Genomic DNA, 24,497 nt, shown 5'->3' with positions numbered 1-24,497 from the left:
TATATATATATATTTCTCATGTATTTATAATTTTTTTATTATTTATAAATAAATGTTATAAATCATTAATATTCATTTGTTATAAATCATTATTATTTAATTTTTATTTAAAAGATATTTATATAGAATCATTTTATTATTATAATAAACTATTTAGTATAATAAATTTTTATTTAGTGTGTTCTTATAATTTTTTATTAATATATAGTTTATATGATTTTTGTTAACATATGAGTTTTGATCTTTGATCTTGTACTCTATATTTTTATATTTTTTTTAATAATACTTGTTTTATGTGATGACAAATGATTATGATTGTTGTTACTTGAGGTATCTATTTAACTGAGAAATCATGAAAGTTTTTAATAAAAAAATAAAAAATTTATTGTGATATATTACTTCTTCAACTAATAATATACAAATTAAAAAATATAGAAACTATAAATTTATAACTTTGTGATTTGTTTGTGATTTATAGAAACTATCACAGCCAACCCTAACACGAGATATCTGTTCGGGTAACGGGCACCCTTTAAAAATCCGGATCCAACCCGTCAACAAATAATTTAAACATAATAATATTATATATATATTTATTTTCTTTTTCTTTTCCTCTTCCCTCACACAGCACAGCACAGAAGAGAGAAGGCCGCACTGTGTGTTTTTAAGGTTGTCTCTCTTCTGCGGCACCTCTATTCAGTGTCTCCGAGGTTGCAGGGTTTCACGGCTCCAATGGCGGCCTTCGACCACTTCGGGAACATGTACGACGTTGCATTCAAACCCCGCTTGCTTCTCTCCATCATTAGAGACCATATTCCGGATGAGAAGCGTGCCTTCTCCAGCAACTTCCAACTCTCCAAGGTCGTGTCACTCGTCAAAACGCACTCCCTTCTCTCTGAGTCTTTCCTGGTAGACTCCACGCCTCCCAAAATAATCGAAGCCTGGAAGTCTGCATTCTCTTCCTGGCTCAACCGCATCTTCTCCCTCCTGTCCACCTCCATGGTGGGAATCAAAAGCAAGAAGCTTTTAATTTTTTTCCTTTTTTTTTTCTTTCTTTGTTTTGAATGATTTTTGTAGTTAAGATGGGTGTGTTGTTCTTTTGTAGCCTGATAAACGCTGGGCGGGGATCTCTCTGCTCGGGGTTACTTGTGAAGAGTGCAGCTCTGAGCGTTTTCTAGAATCTTACTCTGTGTGGTTCAACAAGTTGTTAGCTTTTCTACAGGTAGATGTTTTGCCTTACATGCTGATGATTCTTTGTTAGAGTTTTCGGGTTTAGGAGTATGAAGTGGTGTAGATATACAGTTGTTTAGGGTAATTGTTGTTTGGATAAACTTTTACACAGGTCTAGGAAAAGAAAATAATCGAGAAAAAGCATAATCTTTCAGATAAGTTAGAATGAGAAGAATTCTATAAATTAATGCAGGTAAACTAGTTTTTGTTTATAGAGAAACTCATTTAATTTTTTTCTTATTCATTTTCTTCTTCTTTGTATTTATGGAGAACTTTATCCACATAGCTCCTAGATGAATTTAAACCTTAGTGATGCTCACAAGTGGCTAGTACCTTTGGTTCTTTTGAGTATATGACACGGGTTTGATCCCTTATTTTGTCACAACTTAAATTGTGGTTATGGATGAAACATAGGGTGCAACCACCTCTCATTTGTTTTAAAAGATACTGGTAATTGAGGAATGATGTGTTTTGTCAGATTGAAGACGTTATTAGAAGGCTGGGTTATCTGGTTAGAAGAGCAGGGGTATGGATGGTATTTTCGGTGTAGGGTGGTGATTTAGAAGCAAACCTAGTTTGCAGGGCCACTGACAATTTATTCTGGTGTGATGTAATGTTAAGCAGTATTTGATTAATATGCTTGTGTCTGGACAAATTGAGGAAGGGAGGAAGCATGTGAATTGGACAAGTTTTGCTTTAAGTCAGCTGTGGGTTAGCTGGTGTTTTTAATGCAGGGTGTGGCTGCAGGGATGACAGAACGAAGGCAGATTATTGTGGCTGATGGTTTTGGTCTATGCAACACACATAATTAGTACAGAGTTCCTGCTTCTATGGTTGGTTCTGTGTGCATGGTTCAGGGGTTGTTTATCTGGGTGTTGGTTGGAATGGCCAAGGACATAACTTTATGGTCCAAGAAGATTCGTGATTGCAGGGTCTGGAGTTTTTCGCAATTTGATGAGGCACTGCTGGTCAGAATTCAGGGCCACTGGTTGGTTATGTTGTATGGGAGGGTAGAATGAAGGAAGCTCTATTTTGATGCACAACTTATATGAGGTAATCCGCTGTTTCAATGTGTACTGCATAATCTTGCAGCCAGGTGAGTGTTGGATGCAGGTGTGGGAGAAGAACGTTTTGGAGGTAAGGAGGTGAAGGAAGCATGGATCTTAACAAGCTGTCTTTGGCAGTAGCTATTGTATTGGAGATGCAGCCAAACTTTTGGGTCAAAGATGAAATGTGAGCTTGTAGGCAATGCTCCAAAGCTGTAGTTAGAAAACCATATTCTGGTGCTTTTTGAATTTTGCAGCAACCATGTTTTTTGCTAAATTGGGTTGCACAAGAGCTAAGTTTCATTATTCAAGATCTTTGATGCATATTTTGATGATTATGTGGGGTGTCTCAGGTGTAAGTTTGCTTGGCTTTGCTATATCTAGTATAAGCTGGATCGGTAGTAGTTTTTCATGCGGGGTTTTGTGTAGATTGTGACAGTTTTTATCTTAGATTTTAATGCTAGAATTAAGGTAGGTTTCGCTTCTGTGCCTAACACTCTCTTGGTGAGTGTGGAAATGAGTCATGTATAAGGGTTGTGAGACCTCTGAAGTGTCCCCTTCAATTTAATTTATTTATATTTTGCTGAAAAAAAAGAGAGGACTAGTCCTATGTATTCTGGCAATGAGAATAGCTTTGGTACATTTCCGGATCTAAAACATAATGTTTTCTAACTGTAATACTAAGCATGCTATCCAGCACATATTTTAGCCTACAAGCCAATACTGGGACTTGAAGGATAACTTAATGTAGTTGATACCATTTAAGTTTAATGTTCTTGTACTACTCACCTTTACTGATTTCAGGCATCCTTCCTGTAAATTGTTAATGGGCAGTGTATCTTTTGCTGATGCCGTTTGGAATTAGTAAATGTGTTTGTTCCCTCTGTAGGCCATTAAAGAGCTCACAAAGCTTCCTTTCTTGTATTCGATAAGGACCCTGTATGTTACGGATTAATGCTAAACATTGTTAGGTGACACAGTCTTTTTTATTTGACTTCATTTCTAGCTTTTAAAGTACATGCATGCTCAAACACAGTTGCCCTTGTTTGCGTTCATCTTTGTACAAATCTCTGAAATGAATTTTTATTTTTGATATGCTCAATTTTGACAAGCTCCTTGATGTTTGTTTGAAATAGTCACCAGCAGATTCAAATTTAGTGAGGGTAGCGGCTTGTGCTTCAATGTCTGATTTATTTTTAAGGTTAGATATTTCTTTTTGTACCTTGAGAGTTTTCTATTAATTGGTACAATATTGTTCTGCAATGTAGAGTAGAGTACTAATGCTTTATGCTGCTGATTAAATGAATCCCTTGGTAGAAATATCTCTCTCTTTATTTTTATGCTAGCTGTTGTGTGGTTGCCACCCACATTACCAATGATTTTTTACCTCTTCTCTGTTATGCATAATACTCAATAGGATGAGGGTAAGGTTGTCCAACTTGAGGAGGATTCATAAACTTAGACAAATAAACTTGTAAGAGTTTGCTTAATTGAAAAATAAAAATAAAATAATTTTCATAGTATCTAAGTTAAATGAATAGCATAAATTAATAAAAAAAAACCACCATTCCATGCCTCAAGTTTCAACCTAATACCAGTCTTATTTTTAGGGGCATTACTCCTAGTTTTGAAATGGGCCTAACAACTGTATTGCTTGAGCACCTCGACTCTCTAATGTGAGACATTTTTTAAACTACAAACTAAATAAATTGTGAATATCAATTACACAATCCACTATTTCACAGTGATCTCAGTTCTCAACTAATACTGCAAGTTCAGAAAAAAACAAAAAAGAGACACCTTGTTCATGTAGAGGCCAGAGGGTACCTTGTTCACAATTTAGGTTTCAGAATGTCAGTCAAGCATAGAGGCCAGTAGTAGTTGCAAACTTGTTGTTGCCAAGCAAGTGAGCGAACAAACAGTTGTATATCACATTCACAAGTCACAAGTAATAATGCTCTTATACCAAATTACATTGTTTGCTGATTCATGGGTGGGTAACCAAACAAGAAGGGGTTGCATTTGTTATAGATTCGAAGTTTGTGGTTGGTCAAAATAGCTATTAAGCAAATGCATAATAGAACCAAGTAGCGGGAGGAACCCTGACTGATTGTTCATGCTTTGGGCTTTTATTGCACCTCAAGCAATCTTTCTAACTTGACTGTGGACTGCTAGTGTGATGAGTTTATCTGATCCTAACTGCGTCCAGTTAAGTTGATCAAGTTCAAGTCTGTTAGTGAGGTGGCATGATTTATGAGCCCAAATTTGTAATCTTATACTTACAAGTTTACTTGTGAGTTTGAGAACAATGGATGGTTCTACCAAGTTGCTTAGATTTTACATTCCATTTACTTGACTGCTTATTAAGTTTAATAGCTCCCAGGATCTCTACTGAAACAAAAATTAATATAGACATGCACTTATTCTATATATTTATTTCCAATATTTTGTTTGTAGTATTACATTTTCTGCCATTCTTAGTCTTCATTAAAATAGTTGGCAGCTTCCTGTGCTAACTCTGTTACAAATAGGTTAGGTCGATATCCAAAGATCAAGAAAGAATCATCTTCCTGTGCCGTTAAAGTTGTTCAGCCTACATTGAAGATGTTAACTGATGAGAACTCCGAGGCAATATGGGTAAGTTGGTTTGGACAGTTCGTAGATTTGCATTTGGATTTAGTATATTTGATAGTATTTTATATGTGCAATATATGTTGACGGGCATGCAACAGTTTCCTCAGGACCTCTCCTGACTTACCTACCCGTACACAGGTTTATGCTAAGAGATGAAATGTCTTTTGTGTTAAACTTATCCAATGTGGAAGATAAAAAGTTTTGGCTGAATGCAGACAAATCTTTAAATATAATATATTTTCTGTTTGCTGTTGACATTAGATACCCTACTTTTATTTGTCAATTCCATATACCTGTTATTATTATTTTTATCCAGAAATTATATGCTTTGTTTGCCTACAGCGTTTTTAATATTTGAATTGTGGTGAATGCAGGATGCTGCAGTTCATTTGTTATGCACCATAGCAACTTCATTTCCGTTTTCTATTCGTAATCATTATGATAGTGTAAGATTCTCCTTTTTTGGAAGTCCTTAATTTCTGTTTGCATGAGTAGAATGTTTTTTCTTGGATACATTCCACTGCCTCCTTCAATACTTTTTTTACCAGAGCAAGAATTTCAAACTCAAATAGTGCGTTTGATATGTTCCTTTTCTTTTAATTTCACCAGCAACTTTTGAATTCAATGCTATGTTCCTATTATTATTAGGCTGGCTGATATTGACATGCTGTAGGTGGAGTTTGGCGTGTTGTGCTGCATGCACCAGTCTTATGTTCTTTTCTCTTGCATACTTTTCACTGTAGAAGGATTTATTATTGTCATCCCTTTGTATTTCTCCCTTCTTTCTCAATGAAATTATTTTCTACTAAAATAAATACTCAGGATATAATCATGTTTATTCAATGGTTCTAATCAGGTTTTATGTACATTTGTTCTAAGCTTTGCATGATTGGGATGTTAATGCTGTTGCACTATGTATCTGCATTTGCACTTGCATTGACACTGATTTTCTTATTATAGACAATACTCTGGCGTGTCCCTTTCTCCGCATGTTTGGAAGATGATGAGCATGTAACTTTTGGATGGGATTAGTACTAGGTTTTTTGTTGCTTTTACAGGGAAAGGGTTGAGAAAAAACTATTTAAGTTCCCTTGGTGCTGTATTTACATTTTGATGAGTGATTTTAATTTATGCAGGTTGAATCTGCTGTCGCTTTAAAACTTTTGTCTGGAGGATGCAGTCTTGATATGTCGAAGGTAATATGTTCATCAAATTTTGATTGTCTGCCTGTATATGTTAGCAGCAGCCACATTTTTCTTAAAAATAATTTCACTATTTTACTTCTATTTTGTATTATACTTTTATCAGAATGGATCATGGTAGTAAGTATTGCACAATACACAATTCGTATTGCACGATACAATACGATTCATAACCCCCACGATACGAATCGTAGGAAAACTCATTTGTGCTCCCAAATCTGTGTTGTATCATTTGTATCGCACTCAGAATTACATGAATCGCGATTCTAACAAGAAACACAGCCTGAATCCGTGGATTCAGGTCTCACTCCAAAACGTGTGGGGTCGCATGACCCAGTTTGGAAAAACCTTAATCTACTTCATTTTATTGCATGAATTGAGCTGGAAGAGATACATACCAATTTGTGCTCTTCTTTACTCCGATTTCCATGAATGGTTTCTCTAGCAGTGCAGTGGCGCCCATGCAAAACTGAAAAGGCAGCGGCAGCGCCCATGCGAAACCGAAAAAGGCAGCAGCAGCGCCCATGGAAAATGAAAGAGGCAGCTCTGCACATGAGAGAAGACAACCCTAATGTTGTATCTTGCTTTCTTATTCTCCTTGGGCCAAACATTTATCAGCCCAAATATTTTTTTTCCATTTAACAAAGGAGTTGGGCCAAACAACCCGGCCTAATCCAACCGTTATAACATTAACCTAATCTTCCTGTGATCAACCCCTCATCTTGAATGTGGTTTTCAAATGTTTACAAATCTTACGATTCACAATACGAAACGATTCACAATTCAAAGTATAAGCTCTCAGATACTTAATTTGTATCGCAATTCAACTACCGTGGAATGGATCCCTCTGTGATTGTAAGTTTATATTCTACCAGTTCCATTCCATTTTTTTTATAAAACTTCCAAACAAGGTAAAGAACTCTACCAGCAGCCACATTTTGCTGGGTCAATGTTCAACATGGGGGGCATCGTTTATGATTTTTTAATTCTCTTTAATGTTTGGCTCAATTTTGTATGGATGTGTTTTCTGATAAATACAAAGAATATCCTCCTAGTCTTAATCTGATGTGTTATGTTATCTGATTGGGTACATCTAGAAACTCATCCGTTGCATTGCACTGCTTCCAAAATCGAAAGGAGACACTGAAAGCTGGTCAGTGTTGATGCAGAAAATTTTGGTGTTAATAAATGATCAATTAAATCTAGCCTTTCATGGGCTAGAAGAAGGTAAATGTTGATAATATCTGTGTAATAAATGCCTCTGTTAAAGCAGTCTGTGATAATCTTTTTCCATGTGTTGTAGAAACCATGCGTGACAGTGTTACTAGGCTGCTGGTTTTACCAGGAAAACATCCTCCGCCACCGTTGGGAGGCTACATATTGGCAGAAGAAGTTAGAAACAAGGCATCACAAATGACTGAGCAATCACTGATCTCTAATGTATCTGCCCTTATGTTGGGCTGTTGTCTAATGCTTACAAATTCATATCCTGCTAAGGTACTTTTTAGTTTGTACAATATGTGTTCCTACAATTGATGGTCAGTTCTGTGTATTTTTATTTTGGAAGAACAATGACAAAATGCAATCACATTATTAGGTAAATGTTCCTGTTCGCCTATTATTGGCCCTGGTTGAGAGGATTCTGAAGGTAAATGGCTCTTTGCCACAAATGTCATTGCCATTCATGACTGCCAAGCAGCAAGAGAACATTTGTTCAGAACTTCCAGTTTTGCACTCGAGTAGCCTGGAATTGATCACAGCTATCATAAAGTGTACGGGCAGGTATGTGTATGACTACATGATAGCCTCTCTCCCTTAAAAAAAAGAAAGAAAACTGAGGCCAAACAGAAAAAAACATGGTTGGGATAACATTGACATTTTTGAATAATGTTTGTCATTACTTTTAATGCCATTGTTAATGATCTCTGTTATAATGTGTCTTATCATCAAAGGGTTTACCCTTCACTGTTTTGGTGTTCTGGTAATGTTTCTATGCATGGCTTTCAAGTTCTTTCCTCTGATATATCTTTCATGTATTAATTTGTTGCCAGAGGAAGAACTCTACTTATTGCCAATATTTGTATTGCAGTCAACTATTACCATATGCTGCCAGTGTTGTACGTATCATTACGAAGTACTTCAAGACATGTGAGTTGCCAGAGTTAAGGATTAAGTTCTATTCAGTCGCGAGGGATTTGTTCATAACCATGGGTGCTGGTATGTAAAATTTCTCATTTTAATTGCTTTTCTGCCTACACTGGCATTATCTTGTAGCAATGAAGTTTGTGGATTGGAATGTCTTTCTTTATATTATTCTTTTCATGCTCCTGGTTACATTTTTTTTTTACATTTTGGGAAGATATATTATACATTCCTAGAGGAAGGGCCCTGGCTCAATGGTAAGTTTTGTTGCCTTCTAACTTAGAGGTCACTGAATTAAATCTTTGATGCTTGTGGCGTTAAATCTGTATGCATCTACTCTCTCCATACAAGCGAGAGCCTTGTGTATGGTTGTCTTACTTTCTCTTATATTGTGTCCCCAAATTTCTCATCCATCAACAGTTATATGCAACCACTTTGAACATCAATAACAGCATGACTCTGGGGAAAAACATGATCTTTGGTTGTTTGTCATTAAAATTGCTTTTGCTTCTAAAATCAAACGCTAAAAATTGTAGCTTTTGAGTGGGGCTTAAGATTTTATACCAAGGCAGTGCTTGATCCAACTTTTTGGGCTTTTCTCTTCTTAAAAGAATAATCTCTGATTAGATTTTGAAGAGGATGTATTTTTTGTGGTTTTTCCAAAAACTACTTGTATGTTTTTAAGCATTTTGGAAATTTTGTTTGGCCTAACTTCTTTTAAGGAAAGAATCCCAAAAGTGTTGAGCCAAACCCTGGCAACATTTTATTACTCGCCTGCTTTTGAGATAAAAGTTTCCTAAATTAAATAATCTCAAACCTAGTTTTAATAAATGTCAATTTGCAAATCCAGATCATCAAAAATCAGGTTTAGAAACATTTACTGAGACACAATTTCCCATTAAAATACAGGCAGAGAAGGGGAGATGAAGAGAGAATAGGAAAGGAGGAAAGAGAAAAGCTTGAACTTAAGTGTATTTAGTCTTAGTTCCATTGTCTCTGCTATTGTCATCTTGCATCTGATTTTATGCTACACTGTTAATGTATTTTTTCCGTATATTATTTTCAACAACTTTACATGTAGGCTGCATGGGCAGTTCTTTCCTTTTTCAGCTTATCTTTGTTGACACATGAATTCATCTGTTTCCCTTATCTTGGTGTATGATTAAGATGCATTTAATTTTACCATGCATACTGGCCTTTACTAATTAGTCATCTTGAGCAGGAATGGCTTTATACCTTGCACAGGAAGTTGTCAACAATGCTTTTACTGATTTAAATAGTACTGAGCATATGGATGGTGGCATATTAAATGGTTCAAATTCAAATGCCTCTGCTGGAGCACAGCAACCGCCCAGTCATAGAAAAAGGAAGCACAGCAGTGCAACGGGATCCCTTCAGGAGCACGATGAAGGAGGTGGTTCAGGCGTGGAAGTTCCCAAGAATCGTCCATTGACTCCAATTTCTCTGAGAATAGCTGCACTCGAGACATTAGAGGCTCTTCTTACTGTGGTATGAATCTGTCTGAGTAACTTTATTATAAAATAACTAAAGGTGTTTGTTTCTTCATTAACCTTTCCCTACCTTCAATGGCTAGATGGAAAAGGATAAAAACCATATTTTAAGTAATGTGACTGTATAACTGTGATGCAAAAGATGGCCTGTCACTCCTGTTATTTGCACAGATATTTTAGGTAATATACCTAGTATGAGCCCATCACAGTTACTCCAAATATAATAAGAATCCCAACACAGTGGCATCCTAATATTCTCACAGAACTCAATGTTTATAATTGCAAGTGCTTGCGTATGTTCTTATGCAAAGTGTCGATTTTCACAACCTCTTTAATAAATTTGTAATGATATCAATCAACTCATCATATTCTCTCTGGGAGGACAGATTGGGACACTGCTATGTTGGTGGGCCATGGTTTGGAATGTTGTTTTTATAAGATGATACACTTTTATCTGTCCAAACAGTCAGCTGTTTTTTTTTAAATTTTTTGATAAAAAAATAAAAAGGAATTTCTTAGAGGGAAAATAGGGGAACTACAAGTTAGATGAGGACAAGATATCCTTCAAACAAGAAACTTCCTAGAACTTAGGCCTTGGGTCTAATTCAATCCCCTGTAACAACTAACTATTAACTACTTTTATTTTTAAATTTCTTCCTATAATACATTTCCAAACCGTCTCATTACTTCCCTGCCTAGCAACTGCACATGGTAGAGGGCATGAAAAGCAGCTAAATGTACAGTGAACCTGCCCTATAAACTGCATATCCGAGATAGTGACCCTTTTAAACAGCTATAAGCAGAATAACAAAGAGAAGCTAAAAGTTATCATATCACTCAGAAAGTAATTTAAGGTATTCAATATTGTTAGACTCAAACTGGTGCAATTCACAATATGCCATTGTTATGTAATTTCTAAGACTACCTTTATCTAGTTTTTTACACATGTTAAACAAATTAACATGCCAAAAATCGAAAATGAGGAAAAGGTGTTCTATTTTAAATGGAGTAAAATATTGTAGTGCTTACTTACAGTTTTTGTTTTGTACCTGTGGAATACGTTTGGTGTCTCCCTTGGGATGAATTTTTCACCTAAAAATCATCCCTGAAATTGTCTTCTCAAGTTAAAGGGGAAATGAAAGTGACCCTTGAGATCTCTATTTTCTTCTCAATTTCAAGAGATCTGTATGATTTTTTTTATAATTTTTAACAGGCTGGAGCTTTAAAATCTGCACCATGGAGATCAAAACTTGATAGCCTTTTGATAGTCATTGCAACGGATTCTTTTAAGGAAGGAACAGTTTCTGAAGAACCTGCTGCCACTGTCACAGATTTGCAGCTTGCTGCATTGCGGACTTTACAAGCATCCTTTCTTTCATTTATTCGAGAAAGACCTCCATATTTTTCTCAGGGTCTTGAACTTTTCCGTAGAGGTACTTCTATATATACATATATCAATTTGAATTTGTTTTATTCTTATTTATTTTGGTATCAAGTATTGGTATTTTAGCAGGTTTAATGTTGGGCTTTATGTGTCTAAATAAGAGATTTTGATGATTGTTGTTGCTGGGATTATTGATAATTCTTTTAATTACGTAAAATCTTGTGATTATTGTTGCAAGATGCTTAGGATCTTATAACTTGCATAGTTGGTGATACTGTTGGAAAGTATGTCGTGTTTGCTGTTAATAATTAGATCTTGATTTGCATATTTCAATTTATGCCTTTTTTTTGTGGACAAAATGGGAGAGAAGATTTCTGAGTTGCTTGAGAAAATCCTTAGCATGGTATGTTTTGTATAGGGAAACAGGTAGGCAAATCAAATCCAAATTATTAACAGCAAATCACCATGACCTTAAAGGTGGTCCAGTTTTCAAAAGTATTGGATTTGAATTAGGACATTAAAGTTTCTGGTGTCAGAGCAGGAGTGGATTCAAATTTTTATTATGTGATATGGAAAAATGGATAGGGTGTAGTAGAATGAAGTAGTGTTTGATAATGAGAAGTGTAGGGAAGGTTACACAGCATCCATGAATGTATGTTCAAATTTGACTATTATACTGTTAGATTTTCATTTGTGTGTATATATATATATATATATATATATATATATATATATATGTATGTATGTATGTATGTGTATGAAAGGATTTAGTAATAGGGAGGATGTTGTATTGTACATGATATCTAAGGTGTATTTGTAATATCCTGGGTTTTAGATAATATAAATTCTTGTTGATATAAATATATACTTTCCGTTTATTTGGTTTTATTATTGAATATAGAATGATAAAATAAAAACAGCATTTGTGTTCCTTGTACCTACAATTTCATGAAATTTTATTTTAATCCTGCTTCCCGTTTCCTGAAACAACATGGGAATCCTTGTTTGCAGGGAAGCAACAAACTGCTGTGCCAAAGCTAGCTGAGTTCTGTGCCCATGCTCTGTTAACCTTGGAAGTGCTGATACATCCTAGGGCACTTCCATTGGTAGATTACGCCTATGCTGTTAACAATTCATCGGGTGAAGCCCATGGTAGTCTCCAACATGAATATTCTGGCCGAAGCAACAGTACCCCATTTGGTTTACCGCAAGATCCTCCTGACTCCGATGATGATCTTTGTGCTAGATGGCTTGAAACTGGCAAAGAAGATGATGTGTCAATGGGTAAAGATGCAGAAAACAACCAAAAGCCTTCTGAAGCTTGCAGAGATAATGATCCTATAGTGCTTCCTGTGCATGTATCTTCTGACAAGGAGAGGACCCAGATGGATTCTGAGGCTGCCACCCCTGCTGCAGATGTTGAAATGAAAACTGTTGAGGATGAAACCAATTTGAAGTTAGATCAACCTGGAGAATCCGTGGTGCAATTTCAGGAACCTGGATCATGCACCACAAACATCCCATTGGTTGAAGCTCACAATGGTACATTTGATGATGTAGTGTCTGAGAAGATTCTTTCAGGGAGCACTGTTCCTCATAATGAAGCCAGTCATATGGAATCAGACCAAGGAAACTCTGTTAACGAAGACTTTGCATTTGCTTCTCAGAGTAATAGCTTATGGCAAACAACCTCAGACTCTAATATTTTTCAGGATTTTGCTTTTAAATTGGATCATGGCAATCCACTGGCAGATGAAGATGGTTTTCCTGATATTGTGGATGGAGATCCAGATTCTGATTCCGAATAAAGGGGAGATTTTGTAATTTCCTTTTATCCATAGAAAGCATAAAGGAATACTTAGTGCAGTTCAAGTTCATCACTTTTTCCATCTTTTTTCCCAAGGTAAACATTTGAAGTTTTGACCTTGTTTGGGAAAAAGGAAAATGGTTTTCCAGCTTGAGCTGAGTTTCTGATAAAGTAAACTTGTGTTTTGACTCTATTATATTTTGATTATTTCTTTATAAAGAGATTTTTGGAATATATTGAACTTTTCAATTTAGTCTTTTATAATATTTTGTACAAGGTGAAGTAAAGTTATGAAGGGAAAGAGGGGAAAAGGTTATAATGAAATAACAATTGACCTAGTTATTAACAAGATTTGGTATGTATAGAATTTTATCCTCATTGCATGTATGCCAATTTGGTAGAATGGTAACTTAGTCTTAGGATCTAATTCATTCTCCATATTCAATCTTTTTTTACTTATTGAATTCATTCTGTTATCATAAATTTCTCAGGCTTTCAACCCTCTTTAACTTTTATTTCACTACATTTTTCACCATTCCATGTCTCTCCATTTCGCACCCCCCCTCCAAATTAGCATCAATGGTAAGTTTCCTCGAGGATAGCCAACTGAAAACGCTTCTTAGTATACACTATTTGCTTCCCATGCGTTTCTTCCTTTGTCAATTTCTTTCTACACCCATACTTTGAAAAATATTAAAATTACCCTTTTTATTGGTTTTAGAAAACTTCACATTTGTACAATTTAAAATACAAAATTTTGCATTCTGAAATATTTGTATTTTGGAATGGACATATCAGAATACAAAATTTAAGTTTTAGATTATATAATTCAAAATATAATTTTATTTATTTATTTTGGATTGTGCAAAAAACTTACAAATATTAACTTTTAGATTCTGTAATATGAGAAGTCTCCAGATTACACATTCTAGAATTAAAAAAATATCAATAAAATGGAGGTAATTGAGAAGGCATCTTCCTCCACCTTCGTAGTTTCTAGATTTCTTTTTTTATTTTTTAATTGTATAATTCATAGACCTTCCAAGCTCAAATTCTGAATTTGAAAAATATTTTTTGGATTCGAAAATGCATATTGAATTCTAAAATTTGGAATACAATTTTGCATTTTCAAATTTTAGAGTTTGAAAGGTAAAAATACATTATGAACTCTAAACTCTAAAGTTTAGAATTTGTATTCCGAATTTTATAGTTTGAAAGATATTTTCTAGATTTGAAAATTTCAAACTCTAAAATTTAGAATACAAAATTGTGTTTTGAAAGTACATATCAAATAAAAAAAAAAAAAAAAAAGATGGGTGTCAATACAAAAAATAAGAAGGGCAAAATTGTCATTATACGTGTTCTATGGAGGTGCACGAAGAAAGAATGGAGATACAGGAAGAAATTGTCTTTTAATATTTTTGAAAGTATGTGCAAGAGGAAAATAGGATAACTACTTCCTGCACCCCATAGGTTCTTACAACAGCCCATAGTAATTATGCAATTTCATTTTTGTTCTTCAGTTAAAAAATAAATAAATTCTAAAATTCCACCTAGGTTTTCACCCTACCCGTTCTTCTAATTTCTCTCACGGTGTATCCCAAATACTGCATCCACCCCAGCACCTTAAGCACCTCCAGAACGTGATTTTTTACCGGTTGAAGGTTTTTTTTGGTGGTTATATACAAAATTTGAGAGCATTTTATAGTGTGTTTGGGGTTGCGTGATGAAAATTTTTAGTTTTTTAGATGTATTTACTCTGCTTGTGTATGGAATATGATTTTTAAAAAATAATTTTGAATTACATAATTCATAATAAGTCTTTTCTGATCCGTAATTAGCTTATAGATTATGTAATTCAAAATACATTTTTAAAAAACACATTTTAGATTACATAATCTAGAAGCTAATCCTAAATCTCTAGGAGTATTTTTGGAATTACAAAATTTATGAGGTGCTGCAAGAACCTATGGGGTGCAGGAAGAAGCAGCCGAAAATTTGGAGTTACACGCTTGTTTGACTGGTTTATCTACTGGATCATAAATCTTAGAAAGCCCGAGAACGTCGACAAATGTGAGGGCTCTTTCTTCCTGTCGCTATAATTTCTCCATGCACCCTTAAGTTTAAAAAGACCATATTATCCCTTTCTTTTATAATTGTAATACATATTTTTCCACATCTCATTATCCATAATTTATACATATATTTATTTACTGTGTTAGATAGAGAGAAATGAGTAAAATAAGAAGCTGCAAAACTATAACAAAGACATATAAAAAAATAACAAAGGAAGTATATTAGATGTATGGTTAAATGAAGTGCAATGAATAGATGTCTAATATTGTTTGTTGAAATAGTTAATTCTACTATTTATAATCTCACGTTTTTTCACCTCTATTGTTTTAATTAAATGGAATGCTAATTAATATATCATTATTTCAATTTAATAAAAGATTTTTGTTTTGAACATATAAATATGTAAAGAAAGAGATTTATTATACTGTATATGGTTGGGTTGAGATTATATGTTGAGTTCGTATAAACCTAAAAAAGTCATGATAATGTAATATTAACAATTCTTAGTCACTTTTAAAAATGAGGTTGTCTTCTATAATTTTACTTGACTAAGAAGAATAGGGTTTTTTTTATAGAGGAAGGAATCTGAGTTATATAAAGAGGTAAACGTTAAATGTAGAGGTACCATGCTCATTATCACAACCAGATTCATTGATAGCACCGCTCCTCATTGCAACCACACAGGTACTGAATATGAATGCAAAAGTAAAAAATATTGTTTCTTTTTAATGTTTGGAGGAGGACTCTTGTGCCAAACTGTGTAAATTCTATATTTATAAATAATGTCTGCTAATATTATCATTACGAATATTATTTCTATTAAATGTTCTTACTCAATATTTACTATTATTTGAATACATTCATCTTTATTTTAAAAAATAAAATAAAATAAAATGTGTACTACCAGGAGGTTGAAAGGTCGAATAGTCGATAAGACCGAACGAACGTGTAAATAGATGATAAACTGCGTTTAATCATAATTAAGTCAGTTTAATTATAAATCATGATTAAGGTACAAATGGACTTTCGTCTGAGCCCAAAAGAAGACCCATAACAACTGAAACCCAACACAAGGTTATAAATATCATAACCCAATACCAAAGGTAGTTTTCTGATCTCTAACACACTTACAAATTATACCCAAGCTGACTTGAGCATCAGAACGCCTTCGCAGGTACCTCACCTCACCGTTCTTGGAGAAGAACTTGTAAGATGGAGAGACGTCAAACACAAAAGTCGCGATGACGAGAAGACGAAAGTTACATAGGACCCCTCTTGTAAAAACAAAATGGGTCCTCTTGTAAAAACAAAATGAAAGTAAAAGACTATTTTAAAAAATAATTTTCATCCCACAACAATAGATTCTCACTCTTCAATACAAGAAAAGAAATAAAAATTTAGATTTAAAAAATAAATCATGTTTAATAATTTTCTTAACATCCTGATTTCTGAAGGAATAATTATGAAAACTTGAAGCAACAATCCTTTACACTATTACATGAAGATTTATTGATTTTGCTAATAACTAACTTTTTTTTTTATGAAAATTCATTGACTAAAGTTAGTATAACATATATTGTCAATAATGATTACCTTTGTTTTCTTTTTCTGTATTATTAAAACTTTGATCATTAATATTTATAAAAATATTTTCTTATTTAATACGTCATATATATGTATATATATAATTTAGGTGACATTGCATTGGAACATCAAGCGAAGGAACAAATGAATATGAATGGTTTGAAAATGCGGTGATTCGTGAATAGCGTGTGTGTTTCTTGTCACTTCTTGTAGAATCAACTTGTTTCTTACTGTACCACACTTTTTTCACCACTTTCTCAACCGCACAAATTCCAACGCAACACCATCATCGCAACAAATCATCAAACAATGCCCACGGGACTAACGGCGGCTCACGCCGCCGTTGCGACCGACGACGAGGGCTGGGTATGGGCGCAGATCAAGGCGGAGGCTCGCCGCGACGCCGAGTCGGAGCCGGCGCTGGCGAGCTACCTCTACTCGACGATCCTCTCGCACTCCTCGCTCGAGCGTTCTCTCTCGTTCCACCTCGGGAACAAGCTCTGTTCTTCTACGCTACTCTCCACTCTCCTCTACGACCTCTTCCTCAACGCATTCTCCTCCGATCCCTCCCTCCGCTCAGCAGCCGTCGCCGACCTCCGCGCCGCCCGCGAACGCGACCCTGCCTGCGTCTCGTACTCTCACTGTCTCCTCAATTACAAAGGCTTCCTCGCCTGCCAGGTCTAATTCCTTATCCCCCTTAATTCTAGGGTTCTGAATGCTTCAGTTCTAGGTTTTATCTAATTCAGTTTAATTTCCATGCACATCATTATTCACTCAGAAAGTTAGTGTTAATGCTAATAAACTTATCGAAAATAATAATTTCTGGTTTGATAATTTACAATTTGATTAGTTGATAGTTTACGGTTTTTTGTTTTGATTATACTGTTGTTGAGCAATCATAAGTTGTGATGAGTATGTCATGATTTCTAAAGTAATTATTATGAAGTTAACAAATTTATCTGACATGATGATTGCTGGGTTTACAATTCATTACCATTTCTGATTGTCAACATGTCAATGACAATTTCTGGGGTGACAATTTACAAATTGGAGGACAGAGTAACTAATAGTGCATGGATTATTTACTCTGGCTAGTTATTGAATATTGGGTTAATTGTTTGTGATTGGGATTTGCAGGCGCACCGTGTGGCACACCTTTTGTGGCGGCAGTCGCGGCGGCCGTTGGCATTGGCTCTGCACTCTCGGATTGCTGATGTGTTTGCGGTGGATATTCACCCGGCGGCGAGGATTGGGAAGGGGATTTTGTTTGATCATGCCACTGGGATGGTGGTGGGGGAGACAGCGGTGATTGGGAACAATGTGTCGATTCTGCACCATGTTACGCTGGGCGGGACTGGCAAGGTTGGTGGTGACAGGCATCCCAAGATTGGGGACGGGGTGCTTATTGGTGCTGGTGCTACAATTCTGGGAAATATTAAGATTGGGGAAGGTGCAAAGGTTGGTGCTGGCTCGGTGGTTTTGATTGACGTGCCGCCACAGACCACTGCAGTTGGCAACCCAGCCAGGTTGGTTGGTGGGAAGGAGACACCTTCTAAGCATGAGGATGTGCCTGGGGAGTCCATGGACCATACTTCCTTTATCTCTGAGTGGTCAGATTATATCATTTGAATTTCTAATGCTAATCAATTAATTAATGAATCCTCCAAATGAAATACCTTCTAAAGTTTTGTAATTTTATGTTTCAATTGAGATTTTGTACTGTGTGAAAAGTGAACCTGTGATAGGGTCTAATAAGGGTATGATGATCAGCTGTATGAAAAGGTTGATTATTGCTTTGTATATATACTGTATTATGAGTTGAAATTTTGGCAGCCTGAAGTCTAATGATATGGTACCAGGATTCAGTTTTAAGTTCTAATTTTTTTTTAACATTCCGTTTTATGCTCAAGGATTATAATGTAGGTGTCTTCTTGATAGAATATGGTGGAATTTATGCAGTTATTAATATTTCCTATTACTGAGATTTCACAACGCAAGAATCTGACCTGAATTTTCTTCTGAGTAGTTTCTTCACTCTCAGCAACTTGCATGTGTTCTCTTTTTTTTAACAAACTCACTTAGGCTTTCTGTAACTTTTTCTTACTTCATTTTGATTTGGTAATCAATCAAAACGAGGTTGATCTCAGTCCCATGTCTGTCGGAGTCATTTTGTGGTTGACAGAGAAAAAGGAGAAAGAGAGTTTGATTTGCTTTTCCCCCAAGTCAGCAAGGCCATGCATTAAGTTCAGAAATTTATTTTTGACTTCAAATAAATTGTTGTTAAACAATTTCTTTGTATTTGTATAATGTGGTTGAAACTTTGATTTTGACTAATAGAGTATAATCACTTCAAATATAAGTACGTGTTCTAAAATATAATGGGTATAAATAAGTACGTGCTCTAAAATCTAATGGGTATTGTGTAGTTTTGAATACTTAGTCTGTTTATGTAATGCTAAGAGACAATTATTTTTTGGAAGCAAAAATATTTTAATAAAATTGCCAAATGACACCTTAGAATAAATTACTTGAAAGCAAACTCGAGCTTATATTGGTTTGGGTAATTTCTAGAACTTAGAAACAAATTTTCTGAGTATTAACTAAACACCAAGAATTCTCTCAGTCTAAGTTAAAAACTAATTACCAAGAATACATTAAGTTTAGTCTCCAATCATGGACAATTCTAAAACTAAGAAAAACTAATATTAATTTACTGTTAAGAATTAAAAAAGAAATAATAAATATCTATGTTCTTTATTATGCGCTACATAATAATACACATAATAATACACGTGTATAACATAAAAATATATCAATAAATATAATTTACCTATATATTAATTTTATTTTTATCTAGTCTACATAATTTTATTATAAAATTATCTAGTCTCCATAATTTTATTTTTTTAATAATTATATTTTCATGTGTAATTGTTGTTACTTTATTTTTATAATTATATATATATATATATTTATTTGATTATCAAATTACTATATAATGTATGTTAAAGTAACTTATGTGAGATTTTTACCGAGTATGCACTACATATTGAACTTTCAATTTTACTAATTTTATAATTTAAAACTATACACAATTTATCTTTTTTATTTTTCAATTGGATGTTAAGATGTGAATAATAAATAAAGTGGAAGTCAAAGTGTAATGATATGCCAACAAAATAAGTGAAAATATTGTATGTTAAACCATTTTGTTTAATTTATCATATTGATTTTCTTAACTATATTTATGTTTAAAAATATTTTCTAGCTTATATTTTTAATATTTGTATATTTGAATAGTGGTAAAAACAACCTAATGAGAATTTGTAAAATTTTAAGATTGAGATAGTAAAATTTGTAAAATTAAAAATTGTATGACAGAATTTACAAAAATTTAAAATTAAAAATTGTATGACAGAATTTACAAAAATTTAAAATTTGATGGCCAAATATACTTTTTAAACATAATTTAGAAAATTTAAATATGAATAAAATAATATTATAAATACTATTTTTTCTATATTCTAATGTGATCCTGCAAAATCTTTAAACCTCATCATCAACATCCAGTGTCAAACTAAACTAACCAAATTAACATTTCAACTTGCGAGTGGTTAAGGTCTCAGGTTACTTTGTTTATCTGAAGTAGCAGATGATGAGTTTTGGAGTTTTTTCGGTGTGGAACAAATCTTCTCAACTGGAAAACAAAACCTTCAAAATAATCAAATATAAAGAGCAAGAAAGTTATACTTATAGTGGGTTGGGTTGTGTTAATTCAGCTTGTAACACTATTTATCAGCAATCAGCACTGTATCTGCTTTCATTCTCCAACTTTTGCTACTCGTGAGGCTCTCAAAATGGCGAATCAAATATCTGATTTTGTATCTCCAGAATATAGCAGTTTGGTTACAAAAATAGCGTAGCATCACGAAGAAAACTCTGCAAAAATAGCATGCGGTCTCAATTGTTGATTGCGCAGCCATAGATATTATTGCACTAAATTTTTGCCATATTCTTCTCCCAAAAGGAGATAAACAGGAAAATATATCAACCCCAACAACGATCACAAAAGATATCGTTATCCCATAACTGCATGCAACATGAGCTCTCAGTCACAACCTCAGCAACAAGGCAACCACAAGAACCTAGAAGAAGAGAAGGAAGAAGAAGAAAACCATTTGCTACAAGCAGAATGCGAGTCAATACCGTTGTCCTCACCCCATGTAACACCCTCAAACTGGGAACATGCTTACAAAGAAGAAGAAGAAGAAGAGAAAGACACGGTGTATGCAGCCAAGGACAAGGTGCAGATATTTGACTTGGAGTCTTCCGGAGGCGGAGGGTCCACGGCGGTGCCGCCGTTTTCGTGGAGGAAGCTGTGGCTGTTCACGGGGCCAGGGTTGTTGATGAGCGTGGCGTTTTTGGACCCGGGGAACCTTGAAGGGGACCTTCAAGCTGGTGCAATTGCAGGGTACTCCCTGCTTTGGTTGTTGATGTGGTCCACCATCATGGGGTTGGTGATACAGCTTCTGTCGGCGAGGCTCGGGGTGGCGACCGGGCGGCACCTGGCGGAGCTGTGCAGGGAGGAGTACTCCAATTGGGCCAGGTTGGTGCTGTGGATCTTGGCTGAACTGGCTCTCATTGCTGCTGATATTCAAGAGGTTATTGGCAGTGCCATTGCTTTCAAGATTCTTAGCCATGGGCTTATCCCCATTTGGGCTGGTGTGGTTATCACAGCCACGGATTGGTAAGCTTATTAAATTGAGTAATATCATATATATCAAGGCTTGTTTGATAACCATTCTAAACATACTTATGAAAAATGATTCTTTTTATTACTTTTATTCTGAAAGTACTTTTAAAAAGGGTGTAAGGTTATCTCAGCATGCACTAAATGTTTGGAAAATGTAAAACAAATTCGGCAGTTGCTATACAAGGAAAACAAAAAGATTGTAATGAGATGATGTATTAAGAGTTACTTAAACCATTCTTTTGTAAGACTTTTGTCAAGCTTTTTGTATTCTTATCCTGTCTGTTTAAGTTCTCAAATCATACAATAACATCAGAGTTCTTTCGGAAAATTCCACAACATATTCTTAATGGAGTTTATCAAGAGGTGGTCTTGTGCACAAGGCACTCCCATCTGGTAGATTTGGAGAGGGTAGTTGTATGCAGTTTTACCTTCAAAATGGAGAAGCTGTTTTCAAACATTGAACTAAAACCTAAATGTCACTAGGTAGCAACCTTAAAATTGTGCTGAGGCTCATTCTTCTTGGTGAAGAAGTTTGTTTAATTTGAAGAAATAAATCCACATGTCATTACTTAATTTAAGAATTTGATAGCAAAAATATAGAGAACTTGATCAAGTTCTTGTCCTTATAAGTCATTCAATTTGAATTATCATGGATAAGAAAAGATCAGTTTACTATGTTTAATTTAATGATATAAAAAGATAAATAAATGTTGTGTTTCACTGTTTAAAATTCTGCATTTTTGTGTGCTGGTTGAACAGTTTCTTCTTTCTATTTCTGGAGAACTATGGAGTGAGGAAGTTGGAAGGTGTTTTCGCAGTTTTCATTGGAACTATGGGCCTTTCTTTTGCGTGGATGTTCTTGGATACAAAACCCAGTGAAGAAGAACTATTGATGGGTAGAAATTTATCAAATGGCTTAGTTTGAGCACATTCATTTGATTTTATGATGTAAAAATATACTAGTATTATTAGTGTCTGTTTAATGATTATATTTCATTCTTATTTCCAATGTCCAAGATGTTTCTACTAATTTTCATATTTCTTTCAATATTGATGCTTCTTGCAGGTCTTTTAATCCCAAGACTTAGTTCAAAAACTCTTCGTCAGGCTGTGGAAATTGTGGGGTGTGTGATAACCCCACATAATGTGTTCCTCCATTCTGCATTGGTACAATCAAGGGACATTGATATCCGTAACAAAGGCCAGGTTCAAGAGGCTCTCAACTACTACTCAATTGAGTCCTCAGTTGCACTTTTAGTGACATTGGTGATCAATCTATGTGTGATAACAGTTTTTGCTAGGGTGTTCTATGGTACAGAACAGGCCAATGGCATAGGATTGGTAAATGCAGGGCAATATCTGGAGGAGAGGTATGGGGGAGGGTTGTTTCCAATTCTCTATATATGGGGTATTGGTTTACTAGCAGCTGGCCAAAGTAGTACCATAACTGGCACATATGCTGGCCAGTTTATAACAGAGGGTTTTCTTAAGCTCAATATAAAGAAGTGGTTGAGGGCATTGATCACTAGAAGTTGTGCAATTGTTCCAACTATGATTTGTGCAATTGCTTTTAATACATCAGAAAGTTCATTGGATACCTTGAATGAATGGCTTAATGTGGTCCAAGCAATACAGATTCCTTTTGCACTTATCCCCCTTCTTACTTTGGTGTCCAAAGAGGAGGTCATGGGGTCCTTCAGAATAGGGCCTATGGTAGAGGTAAGCTCTCCATTTATCCAATTTTTTACTAGGTAATTTTTATTATGATGCTACAAGTTCCAAATACCAAGAATTTGATAACCAAGCAAGGCAAAGTGTAAGACTCTTCATATTTAACAGTGACCCTTTTGGCTCTAATTTTATTCTTCAAAAGCTACTAAGTTCTCTATTGATTATTAGACTTGGTATACAGGACTTAATGCCAAACAATTTTGTTGTGCATGTGTTTAGTATTCAGAGGCAAAAAATGAAATGACAGATTAGTGATGCCCCAATTAGCTATTTCACTTTCACATAATTTGAGGATACTTCTTTTTCCCTGCATCATTCTCTCTCATTATCTTAATCCAAAGTTGGTTATAAACTCTGATTTTACTTGTTTGATAAAGGACTCTTTCATTTCGCTCATATTGGTCAATGAGGTTGATTTGAGAAATTCTCCTGACATGACAGGATGATTTCAGTATAATATGCATAAGAGGAATATAAACAATGAAACATATGATGAACATAAACCTCTGAGAATATTTGTTTAAGTTGCATATCTATTACTAGTAATTCTTTCATTTAGCTCATATAGTCTACACGTAAAGTTGAGTTCCAAAAGTATTGACTATAAAGGCTGATATTGATTTGGAAAATGACTTAGAGAAGGATAAGATATACTTTACCATATGTATGACAGATGCATGTATTGCCATTTAATTATAAGATAAATGAAGCACCAGTGTAAATTAAACTCCACTGTCTAGAAGTTTGCTAAATGACAAACAGAATTTTTGTAAGCAAAGCACTTCAGTAGTAATTAACTTGAATATTAGAAGAAAGAAACACTTTAATCTGTTAATTTTTCATATTTTTATTTTGATTACTGAAGTTACCTTTACTACTACTACTATAATTGACACCTCTCCCCCTTCAATTTAGTTTTAGAAATGCATTAGTTAAATTAAAAGCTAAATTTGATTACAATTGAAAACTTACCAACATAAAGGATTTTAAGCAAATCAACATATAAACTATTCATAATGATTTTGCATTGGTTTTTGAGTCAATTTCCATACTTAGCTCTTAACTTTGTTCCTCTAATGATGCAGAAAGTGGCTTGGAGTGTGGCTGTGCTGGTAATATTGGTTTATGGATATATGTTATTAGATTTCTTCATGGATGAAGTGGATGGAGTATTGTTTGGTTTTCTAGTCTTCCTTGGTGCTTTGGCTTGGATTTCATTTATTATATATTTGGTTCAACATAGTGGTGCCATTCCTTCAATCATGGTGAGGTCCCCAAATTCAAGAGGTTTTTTCTCTCTTTCTGGGAACTAAGCTTGCAAATCCAAACCATTTTTGGGGGCTAAAATGTAAAGGAAGAGTGTTGCCAATCTTACAAGGGTTGCTGATAATGTATTC

The 24,497-nt window shown here is 34.7% G+C and overlaps 3 protein-coding genes across 3 annotated transcripts; all 3 read left to right on the top strand.

Moving 5' to 3' along the window:
• Positions 1-601: 601 nt before the first annotated feature.
• LOC137818399 (uncharacterized) lies at positions 602-13,190 on the top strand. Its single transcript, XM_068621809.1, has 13 exons — positions 602-1,002; positions 1,106-1,222; positions 3,413-3,477; positions 4,808-4,913; positions 5,285-5,356; positions 6,047-6,106; positions 7,210-7,339; positions 7,416-7,609; positions 7,710-7,894; positions 8,202-8,329; positions 9,477-9,763; positions 10,979-11,198; positions 12,161-13,190. Exons 1-13 carry the CDS (start codon positions 733-735, stop codon positions 12,955-12,957), a joined length of 2,631 nt encoding a protein of 876 aa, XP_068477910.1. The 5' UTR covers positions 602-732; the 3' UTR covers positions 12,958-13,190.
• Positions 13,191-16,730: 3,540 nt separating this feature from the next.
• On the top strand, positions 16,731-18,488 carry LOC137818515 (serine acetyltransferase 5). The gene is made up of 2 exons (XM_068621985.2): positions 16,731-17,294; positions 17,754-18,488. The coding sequence occupies exons 1-2, from the start codon at positions 16,926-16,928 to the stop codon at positions 18,243-18,245; spliced, it is 861 nt and encodes a 286-aa protein (XP_068478086.1). The 5' UTR covers positions 16,731-16,925; the 3' UTR covers positions 18,246-18,488.
• Positions 18,489-20,716: 2,228 nt separating this feature from the next.
• Positions 20,717-24,413, top strand: LOC137818988 (metal transporter Nramp3.2). Its single transcript, XM_068622674.2, has 4 exons — positions 20,717-21,363; positions 22,129-22,265; positions 22,436-23,088; positions 24,186-24,413. Exons 1-4 carry the CDS (start codon positions 20,717-20,719, stop codon positions 24,411-24,413), a joined length of 1,665 nt encoding a protein of 554 aa, XP_068478775.1.
• Positions 24,414-24,497: the final 84 nt, after the last annotated feature.

This window comes from Phaseolus vulgaris, chromosome 10 (genome assembly GCF_051622355.1).
Source record: "Phaseolus vulgaris cultivar YP4 chromosome 10, ASM5162235v1, whole genome shotgun sequence".
Lineage (NCBI taxonomy): Eukaryota > Viridiplantae > Streptophyta > Magnoliopsida > Fabales > Fabaceae > Phaseolus > Phaseolus vulgaris.
Note: the sequence above shows the minus strand (reverse complement) of the source record. Positions and strands in the feature narration are given on the sequence as shown.